This window comes from Thermobia domestica, chromosome 9 (assembly GCF_964235325.1).
Source record: "Thermobia domestica chromosome 9, izTheDome1.hap1.1, whole genome shotgun sequence".
Lineage (NCBI taxonomy): Eukaryota > Metazoa > Arthropoda > Insecta > Zygentoma > Lepismatidae > Thermobia > Thermobia domestica.
Genome location: NC_137462.1, coordinates 203638766 through 203663004, shown reverse-complemented (window position 1 = coordinate 203663004; position 24239 = coordinate 203638766). Strand labels below are relative to the sequence as shown.

Sequence of the window (24239 nt, the reverse complement as noted above, 5' to 3'; positions counted from 1 at the left end):
TTGAAGATCAATATGTATAAGTTATTATAGCATTCACACAAGATAGTCGTAGTCCACAAATGCACACAGTTATTAACAAAGATTGCTTGTTGCAATACATGCTGTTTTCATTATATTGATACTTATCTGTGCTTTTTAAAAGAATTATTTATAAAATATTAATCAGTGTAATACATTTTACAGGTCGATGGGGTCCTGTTACTCAGGGTGACTGCTTTGTCCTCGCATCCGATTACCTAAACTGTCTTGTGCACATCATTGAGTTGGGAAATGGATTGGTAACCTTTCAAATGAGAGGACTGGAATTTCGTGGGACATACTGCCAACAGCGTGAAGTGGAAGCAATTTCAGAAGGCGTGGAAGAGAATGATGGTTAGTTACTATATTTCATTAATTTCTTTGTATCGAACTGCACAGTATTTGTGTACATCTTACTGATAATCTGCAATCAAGGAAGAAAGGAATGAACTTTGAACACAACAAGAATACGATAATTACGTTACAACCAAATTTGATTCCGAAGAATGGGCCTACGTTCTCATCCTACCAATTCTTTCATTAATCAACCATCTTCAGCCCAAAGGACATAACAATAGAACATTGAACTAGAAATTTCTTAGATAAAAACTTACGTGAGATAAAAGTACCTTTAGGAAACAAAAATGCGTATAATGTGTGTTTTCCTTACTGAACTAGTTTTAAGGAGAAACGACTTAAGATTGGCTTCAGGTAGGGATTCCGTCAAGCTTTTTGTACCCATATTGAAACTGTTCAACCCAACAGCATACATTTTTGTAAAACTAAAGAGTATGCAAATATTAGAATACAATATTCAATTCAGTAAGATCTTTCAAAACCCGTAAGATTGGGACCTGACCGTTCTCAGATACAAGATTTTGCCGAATAATTGGATATATTGTATGCTATTGAATATACACTATACATGGTTTCTGTCTGCTGATTCATTTCTCATTTTTCCCCTAGCAATTCAAGGTTTAGTTTAAACCATGAGAATATTTCTCTTGTGTTTTGCGGGAGTAGCGTGGCGGCACCACGTGAACAAAGATTTTAAAATACCATTCCGTAAGCCCAGTATAGTGGCGTGAACTAAACTGTTTGCGAATGAAGTTTGTTGGTGCGAGTTCCATCTGTGTAGTGTACGAAAGAGCCCACTTGGTTTTTCTCAACCAATGAGCCGCCGCTTGAGTAAGTTATTTTGTGAAGTATTCGTTCTGAACTTGCTGCCCTAGACGAATCAACGAAAAACTGGCGGTGTTGCCAGAATGCAAACCTACTGCATATTTTTAATGTCTCATAGGTAAAACATTTCAGGTTTATCAATAGATTCAAACATCTATAACTGCTGTTGTTTTGGTATTGTCCGTTACTAGAGATCTTTATACCCGTAAAATACAGTGTCCCCACATCTATGACATTATACGGGTTTTCCAGAATGATCTTTCCAACTTTGATCGCATATAAGTCAGAAATGCGAATAGGTGGAAAGGTGCGGTTTGCGGCATAATGTTCACACATTTTTAAGGTTTTAGTAGCCGCTTAACAGAGTACAATGTGTGTGTCATCTGTAGCACACAGGATATCAAAGCGATATTTCAGTTCCGCCCACGTTCAGCCTAGTATGTCATCCGTGACGCGTTCAAGTGCTGTGCCGATGCGAGCTCGCAGTTTCTGAGGTCTCTCACTGGGGTCTTGTAGATTACTTCTTTCACAATGCCCCAAAGAAAAAATAGTGGCAATATGTCCGGAGACCTTGGGGACTAGTCAATAGATCCTCTTCGACCGATCCAGTCACCTGGAAATGTGTCTTCAAAAGTTCTTCTAACGATCGCGGTCTAGTGAAGAGGACCACCTTCCTGCTGCAGCAGGATGTCAGGTTGTAGGTATTCGACCTGTGGAAATGCAAACTGTTCCAACATATCTAGATAAACAGTCGCAGTAATTGACTCCTCTGCAAAGAAAAACGTTCCTACTTTACGGTCATGAAGCAGAACACACCAGACGTATACCTCTGTACTGTCGCACACTATTTCCCTCCTTATATGGGGTTTCTCTGAGCCCCGTATCCGCACATTGTGTCAGTTTACCATCGTGGATACATGAAAGCACGCTTCAGCCGACAGCATCACCTTTCAAATACGCTTCGTCCGACAAAGTTTCTATTCTCGTCAATGCGATTCCGAATCTCAATTGCACGTGCTTTGCTTTTTGGTGTGTCATTACATTGAAGCGTATGGATCTACTACAACTTGTAGGCATGCAATTTCAATCACTTGTGTAACACCCGGTGCACCGTGGCCGGTGGTGACTCCAACTGTCGAGACCCTTTACGGATTGATTTACTTGGGCTTCGGAGAAATACTTATTGCACTTGTTCTACATTTGCTTCAGTCGTACTCTGACGTCCAGAACTTCATGACACTTCCGGTTTCCTTGAACCTTGTGTACCACTGCCGGATGGTCGGACGTGATGGCAGTGTGCATCTGTAACGCGTCTGAAAGTTTCGCTTGACTTGGATGGCAGATTTGGTCTCTGTCCACCATTCCACACACTGTGCCATCTCCTGGGGATGGTCATTTTCGTCAATACCTCACCTGCAAAGACAAAACAAAAACCTCACCTGCAAAGGAAGTAGAGAAAAGAGATTTGTTGGATGTGCTATTATACAACACTTTAGAATATAACTTCAGCCGTGTATGAACATTATGCTGCAAACTGCACCTTTCTTCTATTCCCATTTAAGACTTATACGCAGAGTGATCATTTTGGAACACTCTGTAGTTGACTTGAAAGCATATCATTAAAATATGAAAATTTGCTCGAAATATAGCCATTTTAGATATGAGATTAATGTGTTTTTTTTTTTTTTTTTTTTTTTCAAAAAGTATAAAATTTAGTATTATAGTTCATTTTTTACAATATATTTTTTAAATGTGAGTATGCTATGAGGTTGAGTCAATGCTTAAATTTTAGCTGAGGTGAAGTTTAAAACTGTTCTTAATTGCGTGTGATATTTCAGGGTGTTGTTGCTGTGAACCAGGCCATTTACCTCATATGCTTAGTATGAATGCAGCCTTTAGTCAGCGATGGTTGGCGTGGGAAGTAACAGCAATTAAATATGTTTTAGAAGGTTATAGCATCTCAGATAATAGTGCCGTTTCAATGCTCCAAGTGTTTGATTTCAGAAAGGTGTTGATAACTTACTACGTGAAGGTAAGATCTACTTTTTATTTAGCGATATTCTTTGGTACACTCCGCATCAAAAAAATTGCGACAGCTAACGCCGTGCAGTTAGGCCACCCAATATACACCTTATCCCGTAATCGTGTCAGGTAAAAAGACCCCCTCTCTCTCCTCCTTTCTTCTCTCCCATACTACTTAGGGCGTTCAGAAATGATTGGCATTAAAATTAATTTGTTTTCACAGGAACCATTTATTAAACAAACGATTACATTTTATTTTAGAGGTATTCCCCGGCAACTTTTTACCTCTTATGCCCTCTTTCATTGTGTCGAATAAAGCATAGTCGCTAGGAGCCAGATCCCGCGAATATGGGGGATGCGGCAGTACACTAAACCCTAGTTCATGCAATGTGGCAATTATCTGGCGACTGATATGTGGCCGTGCATTATCGTGCTGGAGAAGAACGCCACGGCCCCATTTTCCTTGTCGGCGTTGTTGGATGCGTCGGCGGAGTCTATGCAGTGACCTGCAGTAGCTCTCACTGTCGATGGACGTATTGGGAGGTAGCCATTCCACCAGCAGTATCCCTTCCTGATCCCAGAAAACGGTCGCCATTTGTTTTCGCACGAATAGTCCCATCCGTGCCTTCTTGGGACGAGAGCTTCCAGTATGCCTCCATTCCATGGACTGGCGTTTCTTTTGTGGAGTCTCGTAGAGGAACTAAGTTTCGTCGACGGTGACCAGACGCTCAAAGAACTCGGTCGGATTTTCACTGTACTGTTGCATCAACTGCTGGCAAATCTCCACACGCTTTTGTTTCTGTGCAACGGTGAGGTCATGAGGCCCCCATTTTGCACACACCTTGTGCAGCTTCAAATCCTCATGAATGATAGTGTAGAGGAAACCCCGTGATAGAGCTGTTTCTTTCTCTAGTTCATCAAACGTGATTCTCCTGTGTTTCATTATCAAATCATTCACTCGTGCGGCATTGCTTGGTCTGCGTGCAGTTGCAGGACGCCCAGTGCTTTTGTTCTTTTGCAGCACTGTCTTTGCCTTCTTTGAATTCGGATACCCAACGAAGCACGAATCTGCTACTTGGGGCTTTGTCCCCACATACAGCTAATAATCTTTTGAACTCGCACGGCGAAATTACTGCAAAATATTTTTTATTTCTCTATTTTTTCCTCGATTGTATGTTTTTTCTTTATTAGTGGTCACTAATTTCTCTGTAGGCTGTCTAATAAATGAATTTCGTTGTGCTCTTTGGTTCGTTCCAAAGATCAGGGCTGAAGTAAGTAATATTTGGCTTCTAATTTTGCGTGGCATGATAGTGTATGACCTTATGAATAATACAGCTATCTAACATACATTCAAATCCTGTTCACGCCAAAGTTAATTTTTTTACAAAGTGATTGTAAAGAATCGACTTATCATACTGGACAAGCAATACATAAGAATATGGAAGCAAACACCTGTATTATGATAGAAACGATTTACGAATGTTAGTTGGGAAAGGGCAAGGGAATTACCAGGATATTCCAAAGACATCATTGATCTGCAGTATACACTTTTCGTCTTATCGTTCTCAGAAAGAAACACTACCCCATTTGTTAAACAAAGTTTGGCTAAAACAATCGTTGGTGTAGTGGTAACGTGCTAGACTTCCAAATGGAAACCCTTGGTTCGATTCCCCATCAGGTAGTATGATTTTTGCGCATAAAAGAATGGCTGCAAACAGAGATTCATCTTCTGATGGAGAACTTACAAGGCATCATTGGCGGATACTTCGAGTAAACAGTGTGTGCCTTCTACATCATTTACTGCAATGATAAGTATGTTTCATATTTATATTCGTCTCCCCTTCTCTCTCTTTCTTGACGTTTTCCTGTCCTGTCTTTGCATCTTTCACTTCTCCCCCTCTCTCCCTCTCACACACACACGCACTTCATGTTCCAAAGTTAAAACGGAGCAAGAGCCCGATATACCTGGTCTGGAGAATCTAATTAACTTTTAACTTCGGCGTCGTGTTTTTCGTGCTCTGGGGATAACATCTCCAGTCCAGGTCATCTCTTATAGAAATACTGTTTAAACGCAAGAGAATAAGTAAAATCTCTTTTTTTATTCTCAGGGTTACCGACTCTCAATCGAATTACCGGGTCACTAGAGGTTTGAATCCTCGACCCAGTGGTGGTCTATAACCTAATCAACATCATCCGACTGACAGATGATCCGTTTGAGCTCTTAGTGTGTTCATTCTATCTGTGCAAATTACGTTATATCCGGAAGAGATTAAATCAATGCTGGATGTTCGGAACAGATAAATCTTCGAAAAAGACTAGAAAATGGTAACCTCTTTGGTTATTTGAAAACAAAATTTTATTTATACTAGTTCGACACAAAATTTGTTTCCATCCTATAATTCAATGTGTTTTATTCACGTTGAAATTTGAAACATGCTACATCTATGAGGAACATAAACTTTTCCTTTCGAACATTTGTAACTTTTCATTACGATACAGTCTAGACTTTTAATATAGGGTATTTCTGATAGAAATTTAGCAGTAAAATAGCACTCTTCAATTTTCTCTTTCTTTCTTTCTTTTTGGGTTTTTTAGTTTGCAATTTAGGATATGACCAACGCCATCTACTGGGTATATTAGAATGTATTTTGGATCAGTACGTCCAATGAATACTGCTGAATTTGCAATCGAACCACGCGGAGACAAAGCATGTCTGTTAAACTTTCGACATTATCCTAGATGTGTCTCAGAGATCTACAGTTCTACTTGAAATTGAGTATGCTATCCATTATGAAAGTGACATAATGAATGTTTAAAGCATCCTCTATATATTCGAATAGTTATGAAAAAGTATATAAAAACAAACGTTATTTCTATATTACTGTTGGATTTGTGGAAACGGAACTTTATAATGTTAGATTCTTTTCTTACCACGTTTGAATTCCACAGTTTTATCTGTTCTCCCTTTCCTTTTTCTTCTTTCTCTCTTTGCCTCATTTCTGAATCTCTGTGTAATAGACATTCATTTGTTTTCAAGTTTTCATTGTGTGTGTTTCAGTTTCTCCCTACATCAACCTATGGATCTTGGTTTCGTCTCGGTTTTGTTATTTTATTTTACCGAAACTAATACTTGTGTAGTTTGAAATTAGAATTGCGCTCATTTTGTTAGCTAATTTTAGTATGGGAGAGAAGAAAAGAGAAGAAAGGGGGGTCTCTTTACCTGATACGATTATGGGATAAGAAGGTGTATACTGAGTGGCGTAACTGCATGGCGTTAGCTGTCTTTTTTTTTATGCGGAGTGTACATATTTGTATAATTTTTAAACTGTAATTGCTAATGGAGGTAAGGAGACCATTGTTCGCCATAGGAATACGTACAAGCTTAGTAATTTTGATTATAAGGATAATGATAACTTGTTGCGTTCAAGTGTATTTTAATTCTATTAAACTGTTTCAGCCATCTGTATCGCCTTCCTCAGTAGCTGTGTAAAACTGATGAAAGTCTTTTCACTTGCTTAGAATATTATTTTGTGTTCTCTTGGTATGCTCAGTTGAAAAATGATGAAGCATATGCTCTTTGTTAATATAAATACCTTATATTCAAACAATTCATCGTTTGAAGAGTCCACGACTGTGAACACCTTGTACTAGAACTTATTTTGTAACGACATACTCAATATAGAACTTGTATTCGAGAAGTGTGTAATGATATTAATCTTGTATGTTCCAGCAGTAATGATGAGTAGTTACTACTCTTAGATTTCTTATTGATATTTCAGGTGTAAATATCAAACGCCTTTGATCGGGATGAATGTCTGTATCCACCCCAGTGACCCCCGGCCTGTAGCCGAATGGGGTGAATTTGGAAGTTAATGCGATCGGAGTTTCACCATTGATCTCAGCGACCGCGAAAACTATGAATTCGACATTAATATCGGTCATTTTCTACTTTTACATGTCCCGGTAAACGCCTCCCTGAGACCCCCTCCCCTGGTTCAAAATTTAAAAAAAAATCTTATAATACTTCTTTCCCTTTCCAATTCTTCCACCCCTTCCAAGTCTACTTCGTGTCTTGTTTCTCTCATACAGTGCCGGACTGGCCACGTTGGCTACTTGGCGATCGCTAAGGGCCTAAGATCGAGAGGCCCCACAGGGATCACAAGGCGCAGGACCTGTAGGCCTTGGTCGAATTTTCGCGATCGCAAATGCTTTCTTGAGCCTAAGTTCGTCTTTCCGAAAGAGGTCTTCTCGGGCGCCCCTTGCTCATATCTGTACGGCCCCATGAGCCAGTAAAACTTTGTACTTAGCAAAGGCCCCCTCTAGTCCGTAATAGCTCCTTGCGCTTATCGCTTTCACCTGTTGTTTCATACGTACACCGTTCAATGGACCTGCCTCTGAAAGCGAAAATGGATCCGACACACAAACTGAGTGTTAATAAAATGAAAATGTGAACAATCAGAAGTGCTTTAAATGTTTATCTTGTATATTATTTTTCTCTTCTGTTTCAACTTCCTGTCGCAACAAAGTGATTTGTTGAGTAATTTGTACACTGCTTTCAAATTTGTTCTTACTATCACATGTGAGAGGGCATTTTCTAAATTCAAAATTGTTAAAATCAGATTAACTAAAGAAGGTCTCGGGGATGTTAACTTCGATTTCATAACGATACTATGCCAATCGACTCGTGTTTACATATGAAACAATTACGCATTGTGATGTTCTTGCCCGTGATGTGATCAGGCCCGCAACCAGACACAGAAGTTTGGGGGGGCCATGAATAAGATAGGACGACCAAGTCATTAAAAATTCTCTTACAAATATCTAAATTGTGATTTTTGTATTAAAAAGAGCATTTTGTATTGAGATCTGGAGGGGCCATGAAAAGGTTGGGGGGGGGGGCCTCTAGTTGTGGGCCTGGATGTGATCTTGCGATGTGATGATCAATATTTTCTCAAAAGACACTGTCATCAATGTGTTGTTTTGCGCAGATCAGCTGTCTAACAAAAATTTTGCACACTACAACATAGTACGCGTATCATATGTGGAAAAGAAAAATCAGTTTATTGTTAAACTAAATAGATTATCCACCATAGACTGGCACTGATAATGAATACGAATATCAGTTTACATCACCAGCATTTCATTCGTAGTCAATGCGCGTATTTGGAGCTTCAAACAGATAGCGCAGCTCCAGAGCGGCCCGGTGCGGAACTATTCTGAGCGGTATTCCGAACCCTGTCGGCCTAAGCTTATGGATTGTGGAAGACAGTGTTTCAATACATCATTGCTTGTCATGTGTTTTTAGTTTCCAGCGAATTGAAATTCCGATTATGAGAAAATATTGGTCAATCTCTAGGGAATATTTGAAGATATTCAGAGACAAAATAGGTTGAAAAAAATAGTGAAAACGTGCACTCAAAGCTGTGAATAAGACTGCTTTTATTCTGGAGAAAACAAATGTTTGCATACATCGTCGCTAGCCGATTGTTTGTATTGTGGCCACATTTATCGTCGAATATCGTAAAATATTTGCTGAAGTTTGGTCACTATTTTCCAACAATTGCCATTAAAATCCAATGAAATTCTTTTTTAAAAATTACTAGCGATGAGATATTGAAACACTTTCTTCCACAATGCATAAGCAGATGCCGACTGGGTTCGGAGTCCCGTTCACGTTATTTCCGCGACCAAGTGTCTCGGAGACGAATAGTGCTGTTGAATTTTTGTGACATTTGCGGTTTTCGGTTTTTGAGAAAACCGGTTTTCTGAAAACCGAAAACCGCAAAAGCGGTTTTCAAAAACCGAAACCGCAAAAGCGGTTTTCAAAAACCGAAACCGCAAAAGCGGTTTTCAAAACCGAAACCGCAAAAGCGGTTTTCAAAACCGAAACCGCAAATGCGGTTTTCAAAACCGAAACTGCAAAAGCGGTTTTCAAAAACCGAAACCGCAAATGCGGTTTTCAAAACCGAAACCGCAAAAGCGGTTTTCAAAACCGAAACCGCAAAAGCTGTTTTCAAAACCGAAACCGCAAATGCGGTTTTCAAAACCGAAACTGCAAAAGCGGTTTTCAAAAACCGAAACCGCAAATGCGGTTTTCAAAACCGAAACCGCAAAAGCGGTTTTCAAAACCGAAACCGCAAATGCGGTTTTCAAAACTGAAACCGCAAAAGCTCTTTTCGAAAGCGAAAGCCGCCCGAAACCGTGTTTGCGGTTTTATAAGGGATTGTCCTTTTCAAAGCAGAAACAATGTTTGCTGTTTTTAATTACACCTTTTAACAATTGTGAAAGCATCTATCGATCGAGACAAATGTATTGATTTATATGTGTGTTTTAACTTTTTTTTATTTGCTCCAAGGCTATTATTGTAATATGTGCAGCACAGTGCGAAAGGGATAGTTCGATGGTTGTACAAGTGACAGCTAAATTAGGGTTGCCATATTTTAAAATCAGAAAAGTGAGGGGTTCTAAACCGTAAGTATTGATGTGAACTTCTGTGTTACAAATACTGACCTGCGATCCTTAGTACTTTTTTTTTTTTTAGTTATTTCTTTGATGGCACTTCCAATGTACTTTTCGGCTGCAGGGAAGCAAACTGGACCCCACCTGATTTTCATATATGTTGTAAATTAGACCACAAGGAACAAAATCTGAAGGAATTTTGACATTTCGAATGTCGGAACTCGAGATATTCGAACATAAGTTGACCATGGAAGCAAACTGGACGCCACCTGATTTTTATATATTTTGTAAAGTAGGCCACGAGGAACGCGAATCTGAAGAAATTTTGACATTTCGACTTCCCGAACTCGAGATACTAGAACTTATACAGTAGTTTTATGTAATATGTATAAAAGTAACGAAGAAAGTTCTGTCGCTTTTTGACCTATCACTTAGAGCATCGATATGTCACCTAAGACGTACCTGGAAGATCAAAAATAGTACCCATCAGTATCAATGACCTTCTGCCAACGTTCGGGTTGGGCATGGATTCCTTCGCGGTAGAACTTGGTTTGCCGTGAAGCGAAGAAGGTATCAAGTGCATTTAGCACCTCTACTACGGAGTTGAACTGGAGTCCTTTAAAGTGAGTGTCCAAGGAAAGGAACAGGTGATAACAGGACGGTACAATGTCCGGACAGTATGGCGGATGCAATAGTGTTTCCCATCCAAAGCGTAGGATAGTGTCCCGGCTCATTCTAGCTATGTGGGGCATAGCGTTGTTCCGTAACGAGGGAACCCCTTAGCGATTGAGAAGTGCTGGCTCCAGGGTTTTGAGTTTTTCTTGAACACGACTCAACTGCTGACAGTACGCAGTTGCATTGATGTTCTGCTCTGACCACCCGGTAGCAGTTCCCGATGCACGATGTCGTGAGCAGTCCACCAAACACACATGAGGACTTTCTGCTGCATTGCTGATTTCAGCTGTTTTGCAACCGGTTCATGGAATTTTAACCAATGATGACGGCGCCGTGGAGCTTCGTACAGGACCCACTTCTCAACACATGTCAACACCCTGTCCAGAAATGGCTCCTTCCTCAGACGAGACAGCAAAGAATCACAGGTGTCTGCACGCGTAGCCTTCTGGCCCGGAGACAAATCATCTGGGACACATAGACCCAACTTGTAGTGCTTCCCAAATTGATGGAGGTGCTGGAGAATGGTTTCTCCATTAACATTGAATAGTAAGACTATTCATGGCTTTGGATTAATTGTTTTAACAAAAGAGACACTGACCAAAGCTTAAAACTTTACTTTATTTTAAATTATAATTTGTAACTGTTTCAATTACAATTTCAATTAAATTATAATTTGTTATAACAACATTTATATATATGTCTGTATTTTCATTAATTTCGATCGTGTCTGAAGAAGGATATGCTAGATATCCGAAACAGTTACAAATTATAATTTAAAATAAAGCAAAGTTTTAAGCTTTGGTCAGTGTCTCTTTTGTTATAACATTGAATGTTAGCCCCAGTTCCTCACATGTCTGTCCACTGTTCGGCACCCTCACGAAAGGCCTGAGGTATCTTCTGCCCCGCTGCAGTGGCGTTTGATCCAAGTTTGAACTCGTACAGCATACACGCCCTTATGATGCTCTGTGGAGGTTCCATATTCACTCCGTCCTTACACAAGTTCACGTTGTAACTGAACTGCCACAACCAGGTAGAATGTTGGATATACCCACACCAACAACTGACCTTCGCCTTATCTCCATTCGCACTCAACTCACGGTATGAGGGTCAATTGAACATAGACCTCCACAAAAAGCGACAGAACTTTCTTGGTTATCTTTATATATCTCACAGGACATAATATGTTTCGTATAGAGAATATTGTGTTTTTTCATATAGATAGATAGCGTCTATATTAAACTTTAAGTTTTAATATCTCGAGTTCCGGAGGTCGGAATGTCAAAACTACTTCAGCTTCGTGTTCCTCGTGATCTAGTTTACAAAATATATAAAAATCAGGTGGAGTCCGGTTTACTTCCGTGGTCACTTTATGTTCGAATATCTCGAGTTCCGAAACTCGGAATGTCAAATTTCCTTCATATTCTTGTTCCTCGTGGTCTAATTTACAAAATATATAAAAATCAGGGGAGGTCCAATTTGCTTCCCTGCATCCTACGTTTCAAACGAAACCGTTTTCCAGAGTGTACATTTTGCTTCAAACTGATCTGCCCTGGCTAAGAAACGTAAATTCGCTTCTATAAGAGTCTTGGAATTGTCGTTCGGCATTCTTTGTACCTTGTGAAGGCATGAATAATTCAAGTATGTTTGTTACAACATCTACAAACGAATATTCATTCGTATAGAACCTCCAATACATTACATTAAAAACACATGAAATACATAAAGAAAACCATTGTGCATTAGAGCAGATCTCTTATTAGCAAATGATTCTGCACACGTGCACTGCTCAGATAGCCCAGAGCCTGAGCCTGAGCGCGAGTCCAAATTTAACTCAATCGCGATTGAGATTGTCAGAGATGTAGCGGTTTACGTTGAATATACCATACCAACACTTTATCAACTAAGTCCTCTTAGATTTTTCTCCAATCCCAAAAAGCGGGTGGTTTTTCGTGATTAAGATATGTTTAAGAGGGAGACGAATATAGAACCTGAAAATCGGGTGGTACCCGCTAAAATAGGGTAATAAGCCAACACTAAGCTCAATAGAAATAAGGTATATCCCTATTTAAGATCACTACACATGCAACTCATGATATTCAATTTGAAATATCATCCACTTAGACTGACATCTTTTATATTATTATTGCTCTTTCCCCTTGTTTTTAAAAATAGTACTGCCACTCTTTCTTTTGTTAACAAAAAGGCACCACCTCCCTTTCTTAATAAAAAAGAAAGAGAAAAGAAAGAAAAAATCTCTATCTCAATACACAATTTTATTGTTGATTTGTTGCCACTCCGATAAATGTGAATGTTGTGGTTTTGCATGTGTTGACTGGTTTCTTATCGAAAGTCCCAGACATCTGCAGTAGTTTATACGTGAAGGAAACACCGATCATATTTTATTCTGTATCTTTTTACTTCCCAATAACGATACCCGTGCCTCTTTGAGAAATTGCAACTTATTTTTTTATTCTGCCAATTGTACAAGTATATTCACCAAGAATTTTCCTTCACTTTAAGACATTTTAAGAAAAAATAACTTCTTTTCCTTCTGCAAATTTTGATAATTTTTTCCCTACGCCGAGGAAAATTTCCCTCCATCTGGCAACTGTGAGCCGAAGTGGGGAAAGATTCTTAGCTGTTTTCTCGTCGTTACTTGATATTAGTGTGACATTTGCGGTTTTCGGTTTTTCAGAAAACCGATTTTCTGAAAACCGAAAACCGCAAAAGCGGTTTTCAAAACCGAAACCGCAAATGCGGTTTTCAAAACCGAAACCGCAAATGCGGTTTTCAAAACCGACATTTCGGTTTTATGAAATTTCACTTTTTTCAAAAACCGGTTTTCGGTTTTTTCAAAAACCGATTTCGACAGCACTAGAGACGAATATCATTGTTGAATTTGAAGGTGACCACACAGGAAAGTGTTATTTGAATGACAGTACAGTTGAATAGGGGTGACAGATACATTTTATCAACCTATCGACCCTGTGTTCCAAACAGAAGGCAATTTACAAGCTATAAGACGCATTACCCTTCACCTCCTCCCCAACAAATGCAGTTATCTTGCAAAATACGTATGTTTTGACCTTACCACTGTGTTGGGTATAATAGTAATAATAATAATAATACCACCAGTAATTTAATCTTTTGAAAGGATCTTTTCTATGCAAATTACTGTAGACTAAAATTGAGACTGATGTATATTAACGATACTCACTAGTTCCAGTAAAACTTTTCATTGATATATCAGTGGGTACCTTTCTAGGAATTCTGACAACTCCCCCTAACTTTCTACTAAATTGTGTGGATTTTGGCGATTTTTCCACGTACTCTTATGTTCGTTAAACTTAGTTGCAGTTAGCAGCTCCTCTTAGCGATGTATACACAGAGTGGCACAAGGTTTTCAGCGTAGTCCTCATCGTTGTACTCGTAACCAGTCAATCGCCGTATGTGTAACTCTTAGAAACATTCAATGCATCTCATGTGAGAATTTGAAGTTCCATCCCGTTAGCATTCAAATAGAGCAACAACTCATTCCTTGTGATTTGAATCAGTGGAATAAATTTTGCAGGAAACAGTTGTAAATGATTTATTAAGAAAGAAAAAACGCCGTGGTTCCTAAGTGTTGAAGTTGGTGGCTATAGAGCATACCTTTAAAATAGCTCCATAGGAAGAAAATTGCATGGTAATAAATCACGCGAACTTGGCGGCCATTCAGCGTCTACGAAACGAAAGATAATTTGCTGCGGAAACATTCCACGGATGACTGCTGTTGAACTTCGTGCTTTGGGCTGAAATTTGGGCAGAATACTTCTTTTGACACGAAATCAAGGGATATCATAAGAGTTATTTAAATATGTATTCTACAGCGGATTAATGGTGGGAATAGATTTTGTGCTAAGAATGTAATATCTCATGAACACGTGAATTTGACAGATGAAACACGGCATCGGCGTATAGACTGTATTAAAACCAACGAAATACGAATTTTAGTATTTTCGAAAATTCGTTCCTAAGGGAGCAAGGGATATCATTTCTATAATATTTACATTTCTTTATTTAGAGAGTGCTGAATCAATGATTCACTTAAGTTGGAATTGTGGAATTAGACATATAGGCTCTTAATTAAATGTAAGGAAATATGTTTCAGCGTTTCAAAAAAAAAAAAAAAAGTCGTAAGAGACTTTTCCAGACTTCTTCTTTTCTATGTTATTTTGAAAGCACGAAATATGAAGATTCGTTTAAGATGAAAGTGTGAAATTGGGTAAATAAAGTCTTAATTAAAAATAATTAAAATAACAAATTAATAAATGTGTTTCAGTGTTCCTAAAAATTTCCTCCCCAAAGGTGAAAATCAGATCATTTCAATATCCAATTTCCCCTCTATTCAGAAAAAGACCAATGTAAGAATGCTTAAGTTGAGGTGTGAAATTCGGTATATAAACTTTTAATTAAAAGTAAGGGAATGCATGTTTTAAAATTTTCGGAAACTTCGGTCCTAGGAAGAAGAATTTAAAAAACGAAGAAAGAAAATCTGTAAAATAATGAAATTTTTCTTCCTTTGTTCAGAAAGTGCCCACTGTTAGATTTCTTAAGTTGGAGATGCGCTCTTCAATACACAATCTGTTTATTAAGAATACGTGATTCAGCTTTGTTGATAATTCCAAATCTGAAAGAGAAAAAGTAGGACAAGTTCTTTGATATTCAAATTTCCAGTTTTATATTTATTACATGTTATTCTTCTTGTACGCAAAGCGAACACATCTGTTGGTATTGATATCATTTAACAACCCTTTATTTTCTTATACAATAATTCCAATTTGCGAAAAATACTAGAGAATTAAGTTTCTAGAATGAACATGTTTCCATATTGTTTTTTTGTGTGAGATAAATATTGTGCTGTATTGGAGTCTTAGCGTCCCTTTTAATACCGAGGTTATATGAGGCCTGGACCTGCTGCTTAACATAAAATCCGAACCACATGAGCTCCCGCCCAGAATCAGACATCCCGCGCTGGTGTTAAACGTCCGGGATACAGGAGGAGGAACTATATATGTTGTAATCTAATCTATCTAATATAAATAAAATAAAGAGTTTGTTTGTGTGTCTGTCTGTCTGCCTGCCTGTCTATGTGCGGCCTGGGGATCAGACGAGTTGACCGAGAGTTACCAAATTTTGGACAGGGGTACCTTGGCACAGGCCCCAGATCAAGACGAAGCCCTTTTTCCAAATTTCGAAACAGGGGTGTCTGAGGGGAAGGCGTTTACCGGAACCGGCTTGGGAACCAGACAAATTGACCGAAAGATCCAAATTTTGGTCACGAGTACCTTGGTCCAGGCTCCAGACCAGAGATAAATTTTTTTGTCAAAATTCGAACCAGGAGAGTCTTAGGGGGGCGTTTCCCGAGACATGTAAAAGCAGTAGAAAATGACCGATATTAGTGCCGAATTCATAGTTTCCGCGGTCTTTGAAATCAGTAGTGAAACTCCGATCGCATTAACTTCCAAATTCACGCTATTCGGCTCCGGGCCGGGGGTCACCGGGGGAGGGGTACCGAGACATGTAAAAGTAATCAAAAATGATCGATATTAGTGTCAAATCCATAGTTTTCGCGGTCGCCGAGATTAATGTGACACTTCCATTAGCGATGACTTGCAAATTCAGCTACAATTGCATGCGCGCCGGGTGTCGGCGGGGGGATACCAAGACATGTAAAAAAATAGCCCAAAATGACCGATATTAGTATCAAATCCATAGTTTTCGAGGTCTCTGAAATCAATGGTAAAACTCCGATCGCATTAAATTCACGCTATTCGGCTTCTGGCCGGGGGTCACCGGGAGGGGGTGAAATACCGAGACACATAAAAGTAACCCAAAATGACCGATATTAGTGTCAAATCCCAGTTTCGCGGTCGCTGAAATCAATGGTGACACTTCCATTAGCGATGACTTGCAAATTTAGTTACAATTGTATGCGGGCCGGGAGTCAATGGGGGGATACCGAGACATGGAAAAAATAGCCCAAAATGACCGATATTAATATCAAATCTATAGTTTTCGCGGTCGCTGAGATCAATGGTGATACTCCTACAGACGTTGACTTCCAAATACAGCCCCCGTACGAAGCATGGGTGTATTCAACTAGTATACAATATTACATAGCTGTGATACATTTATACATTTCTTACGTGTAATCATAAATGCTCTTTGTAAGTAAAATGCAGGTTCTTTAAAAAGAAATCTTTTCTAGACAGTATTCGAACCCATATTAAAACGAGTATTAGTACGAGAATCTTTTGCGTTATCTACTAGACCAGTGGCTCTGAACCTTTTCCACACCTACTGGCCTTTTAGGTGAATGAAATTGTCGTGAGCACCCCCCGTCATTTTAACCTAACCCACCCATGTACGAGGCTGAACGTAAACTTGGACGAGTAGTCTAAGTACTTAAAAAAGTTTTGAAGATATATTTGCAGAAAGAGCGAAATTGAAACGAAATTTTGTTTCTATAATTTACTATATACGTATTCATCATTTTTCCCTTATATTTCCTTTATATCCCTTTAGTCGGCCTCCTCGGAAATAGTGTATCGCCCCTTTTTGTTCCAGTGATTTTTTTTTGGAAGAGAGCGTTAACGCGCACATTGAAAACCGTTGTAGTAGACCAAGAGCTCATAATTGTTAGCCTTCTTCGTTTGTTTTTGTTACTGTTCCGTGTACTTTCCACAGGTTTTGCATCTGATATCACGTAGTATACCTGTTTTTGACTTTTTTAATGTTTTATAATTGTTTTCTACATACCGCTTAAATATTTACTTGAGGACAATATCCAGATGGTCTATTTCTATTAGAGAACACACATGTTGCTGACGGAATGGAGAGAGAATAGATTTCCCTTGTAAGCAGATCCGAAGGACGTGGAAATCTAGGTTCAATTTTTTGGATGTAGACTCTTGGAAGGCAGTCTGTTTTGTGATTAGAAGTGTACCTTTCTAGTGTTGTGTGATAATGTTTTCACTATTTTGTGGTAATAGTTTTCCTTTTTCTTTACTTTAATAGATCATAAAATGTGTGTGATTGAGAATGCGAAATGAATTTTTATTTTCATCTTTTTCAGAGCATAATATATTATGCTATTCGATCTCCGAAATTAGAAGAATGGCTCAACTCACAGACCATATTAGATGCTCTTCAGCCTACTTTAGACAAGAATTTTGTAGACTTAGACCCAGTGTTTAACATGAATATAGACGAGGATTTCGATTTTCGAGCCTCTGGAGTTACAAGAAACAGCTTTTGTAATGTTTATCTCGATTGGATCCAGTTCTGTGCTAGCAAGAGAGAAAAAGTAAGTGAAAGGTTCTATATTTTTCAAAAGAATTTATTTAAAAAAAAAAGTTATACACAGAGTGGACCATTTATCTTGATACGCCCTTCTAAAAGTAAAACTAATAGACAAAAAAATTGTACATGCAAATATCAACGGAGGAACATTGTTTGACGTACTCTATGATACTACCAGGCTAACAGTGTTGCCAACTCAACATAGTTGTACTTTTTTAAAAAAAAGATCGTACTACTTGTATATTTCAAATCCACATGTTAGCAAAAACTTACAGTATCAGATTTGTTATTCAGTGTTGCAAATTAAAGACGCTACAGTATTACGAACATCCAAATTTTGGTGGCCTCCATAGCAGTAATAACGTGCAGCAACAGCGAGACGGGCGGGGCAATGCACATTCAAAGTACCTTAGTGTCTAACGCCATGATCATCATATGGCGGATTTCGAATGAATAGAAATAAAGATACGAGGGACACGGAAAGTTTTGAGAAGTGGGCAGATGGAACGCAGCAAAAGTGAACTCAACCAGTTTCGTAATAATCACGCCACTCGTTAGGAAGAGCAGTGTTGCCAAGTCGCTGCACTTGTTGAACTTCAGCCATGGAGTTTGAAAGGAGAGATTTTCGTGCAGTGATTTTGTACGATCAAAAAAGTGATTTAAATTAATCAGAGCCATGAACGTTTGTCTGCTGCATTTGAGGACAGTGCAATATCACGTGCAACAGTTTTTCTCTGGTATGCTGAATTCAAACGGGGCCGGTCCTCGCGCGATGAGTGGGGCGCAGTGGGAACCCATCCACACCTGTTACGGAAGAAAACATTGATGGTGTGGAGATGATGATCAGGAAAGATGCACGTGTAACCTACAGTGACATTGAGTGTGTCCGTGGTATTAGTTTCAAACATTTTACACAAACACCTGCGTGTGAGGAAGGTTTCGTCGCGTTAGGTGCCCCACTTGACAGATGCTCAGAAGCAGATTCGTGTTGAATGCTTCAGAAATTTAACACCGGTAATTCTAGGAGGGTGTCAGACATAATTACTGGTGACGAAACGTGGATATATCAACTTGATCGCGAAACAAAGCGCCAATTCTCTGTGTGATTGTTTCCTGGTGAAGAAGCACCCATGTAAGTCAAAAGGTCAAGAAGTGTTGGAAACAAAATGGTGGCAACATTTTTCTCACCAAGTAGACATGTAGCCACAATTCCTGTGGAAAATCAACGAACAGAGATGTTTGTCATCCAGAAGGGTTCCAGAAAATCTAGGAGAGACAACTTTGTGTGGAGTGTCATGGACAATACTTTGAAAAAAATGTAATGGCTGTATTAAAGTTCAGCATACCCAGAGATACATGTATCAAAACTTTCCTATTGTCCCTCGTACGAGACAGGTTTTTAAGTAAGTACCGTTTTGAAATTTGGTCGCTGCAGTGCTGCGTTCTGCATCCCGCACATGCACTCTATGTACCTGGCTCACATGGCAAGCCACAGACACCATTACGGAAACATACGATCTTGTTTACGTTTGTTTGTGAATAGTTAAAATTCCTTCGCCGACTGTGAACTACCCGCTGTGCTACATTTTCTTAGTGCTGAAGGCGTGAATGCGGCTGAAATTCATCACCAGGTTAGCCAAGTGTATGGAGGAAACGTTATGAGTGAGAGAATAATACGGAAATGGGTTAGAGCTTTTAAAAATGGCCGCACGAATGTTCATAATGAAGAACGAGGTGGGTGATTTTCTGTCATCACTGAAGACTTGATGCAGAAAATTTATGAAGAAGTGAAAGAGAACACACGCTTTATGATTTCGTCGTTATTTGATAAGTTTCAGTGTCCTCCATGAAATTGTCGGCCGCGCGACGACGACGATTATGAGGTCAAAACGACCGTGTTGCAGCTGTAGTTAAATCAGTGGCAGACTTCTATGAGGATGACATTCAGTAGCTTGTTGTGCGATTCGAAAAGTGTCTTAATATTGATGAAACTACATAGAAAAGTACATTAAGGTACAAGCTTTCATGAAACAATAAAATTGTTACGAAAAATAGTATATTTAAAAAAAAAATCAAAATGGTACTTGAAAAATACGCCTATTACAAGTGATTGAAAATTTGACTTCTTCATAAGCCTTTATTTCGAAAAACTGCTTAGATAGTGTAGGTGGCTTTCAATAGAAGTGAAGATCATGGCACAGTTTACAGGCTGTTCTGAAACTCATCACCAGATATCTCAAACGTTTTGGAAATATGGTAAAAGCTGGTAAAGTTTGCAACACTGTTTAACATGTAATTCCGAGAATTTGTTGTAATTACACTTCCAAAACGTTATTGTAATATTATAGAAACAAAGTAAATCAAAAAGTATTTTAAAAATTTCCCACAAAGCCAGTTTAAGCAATCTGTCAAAATTTAACATTTTTTCATTGTTTAAGATATCAAATTAATGGTTTTTAACCGGCATTATGATTTTTGGGTATATTGAAAAATGAAAACCTACGTAATTGAATGTGATACTTGCGTAAACACGTTTTCGAAATAAAGTTCCTTGAAACAGGTTAAATTTTCCAGTCCATGTAATTTTGTTTATACATGTTCGAAATACGTCATTTGATTACCATAGTATTCAACACCAAGGTACTTTGCATGTGCGTTACCCCGTCCGTGTCTTGCATTATTACTGTTGTAGAACGTTGGTTGTTTTTTGATGTTTGTGATACTGTAGCTGCCTTAGTTTGCAACATTGCGTAATAAGTTTGGTATTTTAAGTCTTTGTTTACCAGAGATTTCAAATCTGTAATAACCTGTCTTAGTGTCATTTGAAAAAATACAACTTTATGTTGGATTGGCAACACGTGTTACTCTGGTGATATGTCAGAGTATATCAAATAATATCCCAGTACGGATATTTGCATGGTACGAAATTTCAGCGTTTTGTATCAATTAGTTTAAAAGTTATAAGGGTGTATCAAGATAAATAGTCCACTTGTTTATTTATATAGGGTGGTCCTTTTATCTTGATACGTACTTATAACTTTTAAACTCTGAATGCTGAATTTTTTATGATGTAACACCACCAGATTATCGCTGTTGCCAACCCAACATTTTTTCTTTTAATGGCACTTCTCAGGTTATTTCGAATTTACCTTGTCAACGAAAGCTTTCAATATCGCATTTATTATTCGATGTTACAAACTCAGGACGCTTAGTATTGCAAAGATACAAATTTTGGAGGCCTGTACACCACTAATAACGAACGCATATGACGCGGACGGAGCAATTCACATCTAAAGTACCTTAGCGTCTAATACTAATATCATAATGAGTATTTCGAATAAATAGATACGAAGTTATACGAGATTGAAATGTTGACTTTACGTTTTATTTTGAAAAAAAAAAAAAAAAAGAGCTTAGATAAGTATCATATCTAATCTCATAAAAGGTTTTCAATGGATGTAAACATCATAATGCTGTTTGCAGTAGTATATCTCATACCGTTCCGGAGATATGATAAACATTCTTGAAGTTTGCAACATTGCTTAAAATTATGTAATTGCGAGAACTTATTGTTATTACAACTACCAAAAACTATTGCTGTAATGTTATGAAGCAGCATATATTGCAAAATGTTTTTCTAAATATGTACAGAGCTCTCTCATGGCTAAACGGCTAGCGTACGCACCCTTGGCATGAGAGACCCAGGTTCGATTCCCGGCTGGAGCCGGGATTCAACGTTAAGCTGTAGGTCCACGTCTCATACAACCTCGTTGCTCAAATGGACGTTAAAATCAAATCCTAAATATGTATACAGGGGGTGCGCGATAAATTGACAAAATTTTAGTAAACATACCACGAAACATTATATTTTGATATGAATTTATTATACAATTTTTTTTATTGTTAAATTCATTATATTTAACACATTGTTCGTTTTTTTTTGTTTTTTTTTAACAGGTGAAAGACTTTTAGTACATTTAGATGGGAAATATAAAACCCCAATGCTACAATGATATTATGAAGATGTAGAGCAAGAAATTAATTTATTCTTATATATAAATACGCAAACATAGTCATTATTTTCTAAATTGTTTAAGAAAATTAAATTATTTTCTAATTAAATTATTTTCTAAAATGTCTCGGTATGTTGTAATAATAGATTATTCGATTTCGGAGTCGTGAGCACGCTTTAATTTACTTTCCTTTATCATAACATTACGAGCTCATTCCATCAAAATTGACTTTAGATGTCCAATATGTATAGTAATGTTAAGTATTTATTTTTCTTACGTACTGTTGTTGTCTTTTCAGAGTATAGATAGCGGTAGGGATTCTACACTTGTGTCCTTATGCTTTGCCTTAAGCTTGTTAGGCCGACGTACCCTTGGAGCAGCATCGCATAATACTGTATCAAGGTAAATCAGATAAATATTATTTTACACACATTTAAAATTTTTCATGTGAGCTAAATACTGAACAATAGTGGAATACCGAAAGCATTTTGCTATACTGTCGGGAATTTGAACATTGTTATTTCGTTTCTGTCGGTAGTGAAGTAGGTAAATATTTACTGCTAGTTTTTGTGGGTTTCGTAGTTAATTTTAACATAGATGGTTACCAAAGAAGCTCTGACCGTCTTTCAGTGAGAATTGCGGCAAACCTGATATTTTAGACACGGAAGGAAATTAAGTGGAAAAATAACAATATCAAAGTTAGAGAACCGTCATTATGAGACTCACGAAGGAAGGGTGCAATGTCACTCAAGAGATAATTGCACCAAATTTAGTGTAGGGGAATAGAATAGAGCGTGTGGAAGCATTCGTTTCGCAGGCGTTCAAAATCAGAAATAATGGGCCCTACAGTTCAGAAGAAGTATGGCCTGTCAATCAGCTATTGATGGAATGGAGCCGTTGGTCGCTGTCGCGATCAATGCAGAAGAAGTTAAATGAAGAATGGAAACAGAAAAGATGAGTTGAACAGAAAATGCGCCAATGTTCGCCCTCAGTCCCATCAGGCGATTGCCGGGGTACTAAATCTATCAACTGCCCTGCCTTTGCCGTTACCAATTTGGTATGCATCACTAGTTAGCTTAATGAAATTATATTAAAAAAAAAAATAAAGAAAATGTATACATAAATTAATCATGGACGTCGCCAGTTTTACAGAGAAGGGGCCGAAATGAAATTGCTGTATTTCTTCACAATATAAGATGCTGTCAGTACACAAGTATTAAATGTTTGAACCCACCAACATTAACCGATTTCATTTGTATGGGTGTTTAATATCTGCGACGTGGCGCCCACCAAAATTAAAGTATAGTGTAATTGTGAGGCAAATTTAAATATATATTTCGGGATTAGTGATGTTTAAAATGGGAACAACTGTGGACGGCCATAACAAAAATAACCGTTTGAATACATACAAGACTGTTAACGCAAAGGATAAAGGAAATATTTGAAAGCAGCCACTAGAAAGCAGCAAAATGTATTGGACAAAAACAGCGTCGTAACAACTGCGTTCAGGATTCCAAATATAAATCACGCATGTTTCACAAACACTGAACTTTAATAGTTTGAACACAAAATGAACATGAGCGTTTCAGTTCTGTTGCCTAGCACACATGAGACAGAACATCTTCACTATCTACACACATGCCATATTCGTAAAGTTAGCTTCCAAATTGGAAAAGGACGCTAATCTTCAATAAACAAACAAAGAAGATTGCCTCATGGAGAATTATATGAAATGCCTACTTTTCAGCTTTGTTAATTCGATTTTTTCCGACATAGAGTAGATTCCAATATTCTCGGTTCTGCATAATTAGTTTTTATTGAGAAGGTGCATTGGCGTGTGGCAACTTGTATTTGTGCAAAATAGGTAAATATCCACATTTCCTCAGCCAGGCAAGTTCGCCATTAATTTCGCAGTGACACTTTTTTCTTTAAAAAAAAAATCGTCGTAGTGCATAATGCGAGAAAATCTCTTGTAGATAAAGCATTTTGTGATTAATGCTCCTACAGTGAGTTTGGTGCTCACATTTGCATTATAAATTATGACGTAGCTTGAGTGAGGTTTTCCTGGGTTTCCTCATTCACACCAGGCAAATGCCGGAATGGTACCTAACAGAATGGTCCTAGGCCGCTTCCTTCCTTCCCTTTCATCGGGTAGTGTGCTCGCCGAGGGACGTCATCCCTCATATACGTGACGGGCTAAATGGCTTTAGATGTCGATGGCCCAGAAATCTCATTCCTAATCTTTACCATGTACGTTATTTTTCAAATTTTCTCTAGTTGATTCCTAATTAGGTAAGTACAGTTGTAGAGATTGAGGTAATTATGAGCGTAATTAACACGGCAAATATATATATATATATATATATATATATAATGTATGTAATGTCTGTATGTATGTATGTATGTCCATCCATCCATCCATCCATCCATCCATCCATCCATCCATCCATCCATCCATCCATCCATCCATCCATCCATCCATCCATCCATCCATCCATCCATCCATCCATCCATCCATCCATCCAT

At 38.2% G+C, this 24239-nt stretch overlaps 1 protein-coding gene across 9 annotated transcripts in view; it reads left to right on the top strand.

Annotated features, from left to right (window-relative positions):
* The window catches only part of pcx (pecanex), a 155982-nt gene that overhangs the window by 78555 nt on the left and 53188 nt on the right, over positions 1 to 24239 (top strand). For all 9 annotated transcript variants that reach the window (XR_014126824.1, XM_081725742.1, XM_081725747.1 and 6 more), the window contains 4 exons: positions 184 to 372; positions 3039 to 3232; positions 17474 to 17704; positions 22012 to 22115. Coding sequence is in view for 8 of the 9 variants with exons in the window: in XM_081725742.1 (XP_081581868.1) it covers positions 184 to 372; positions 3039 to 3232; positions 17474 to 17704; positions 22012 to 22115 (718 nt within the window). In the remaining variant the exon portion in view is untranslated. The remainder of the gene's footprint in view (positions 1 to 183; positions 373 to 3038; positions 3233 to 17473; positions 17705 to 22011; positions 22116 to 24239) is intronic.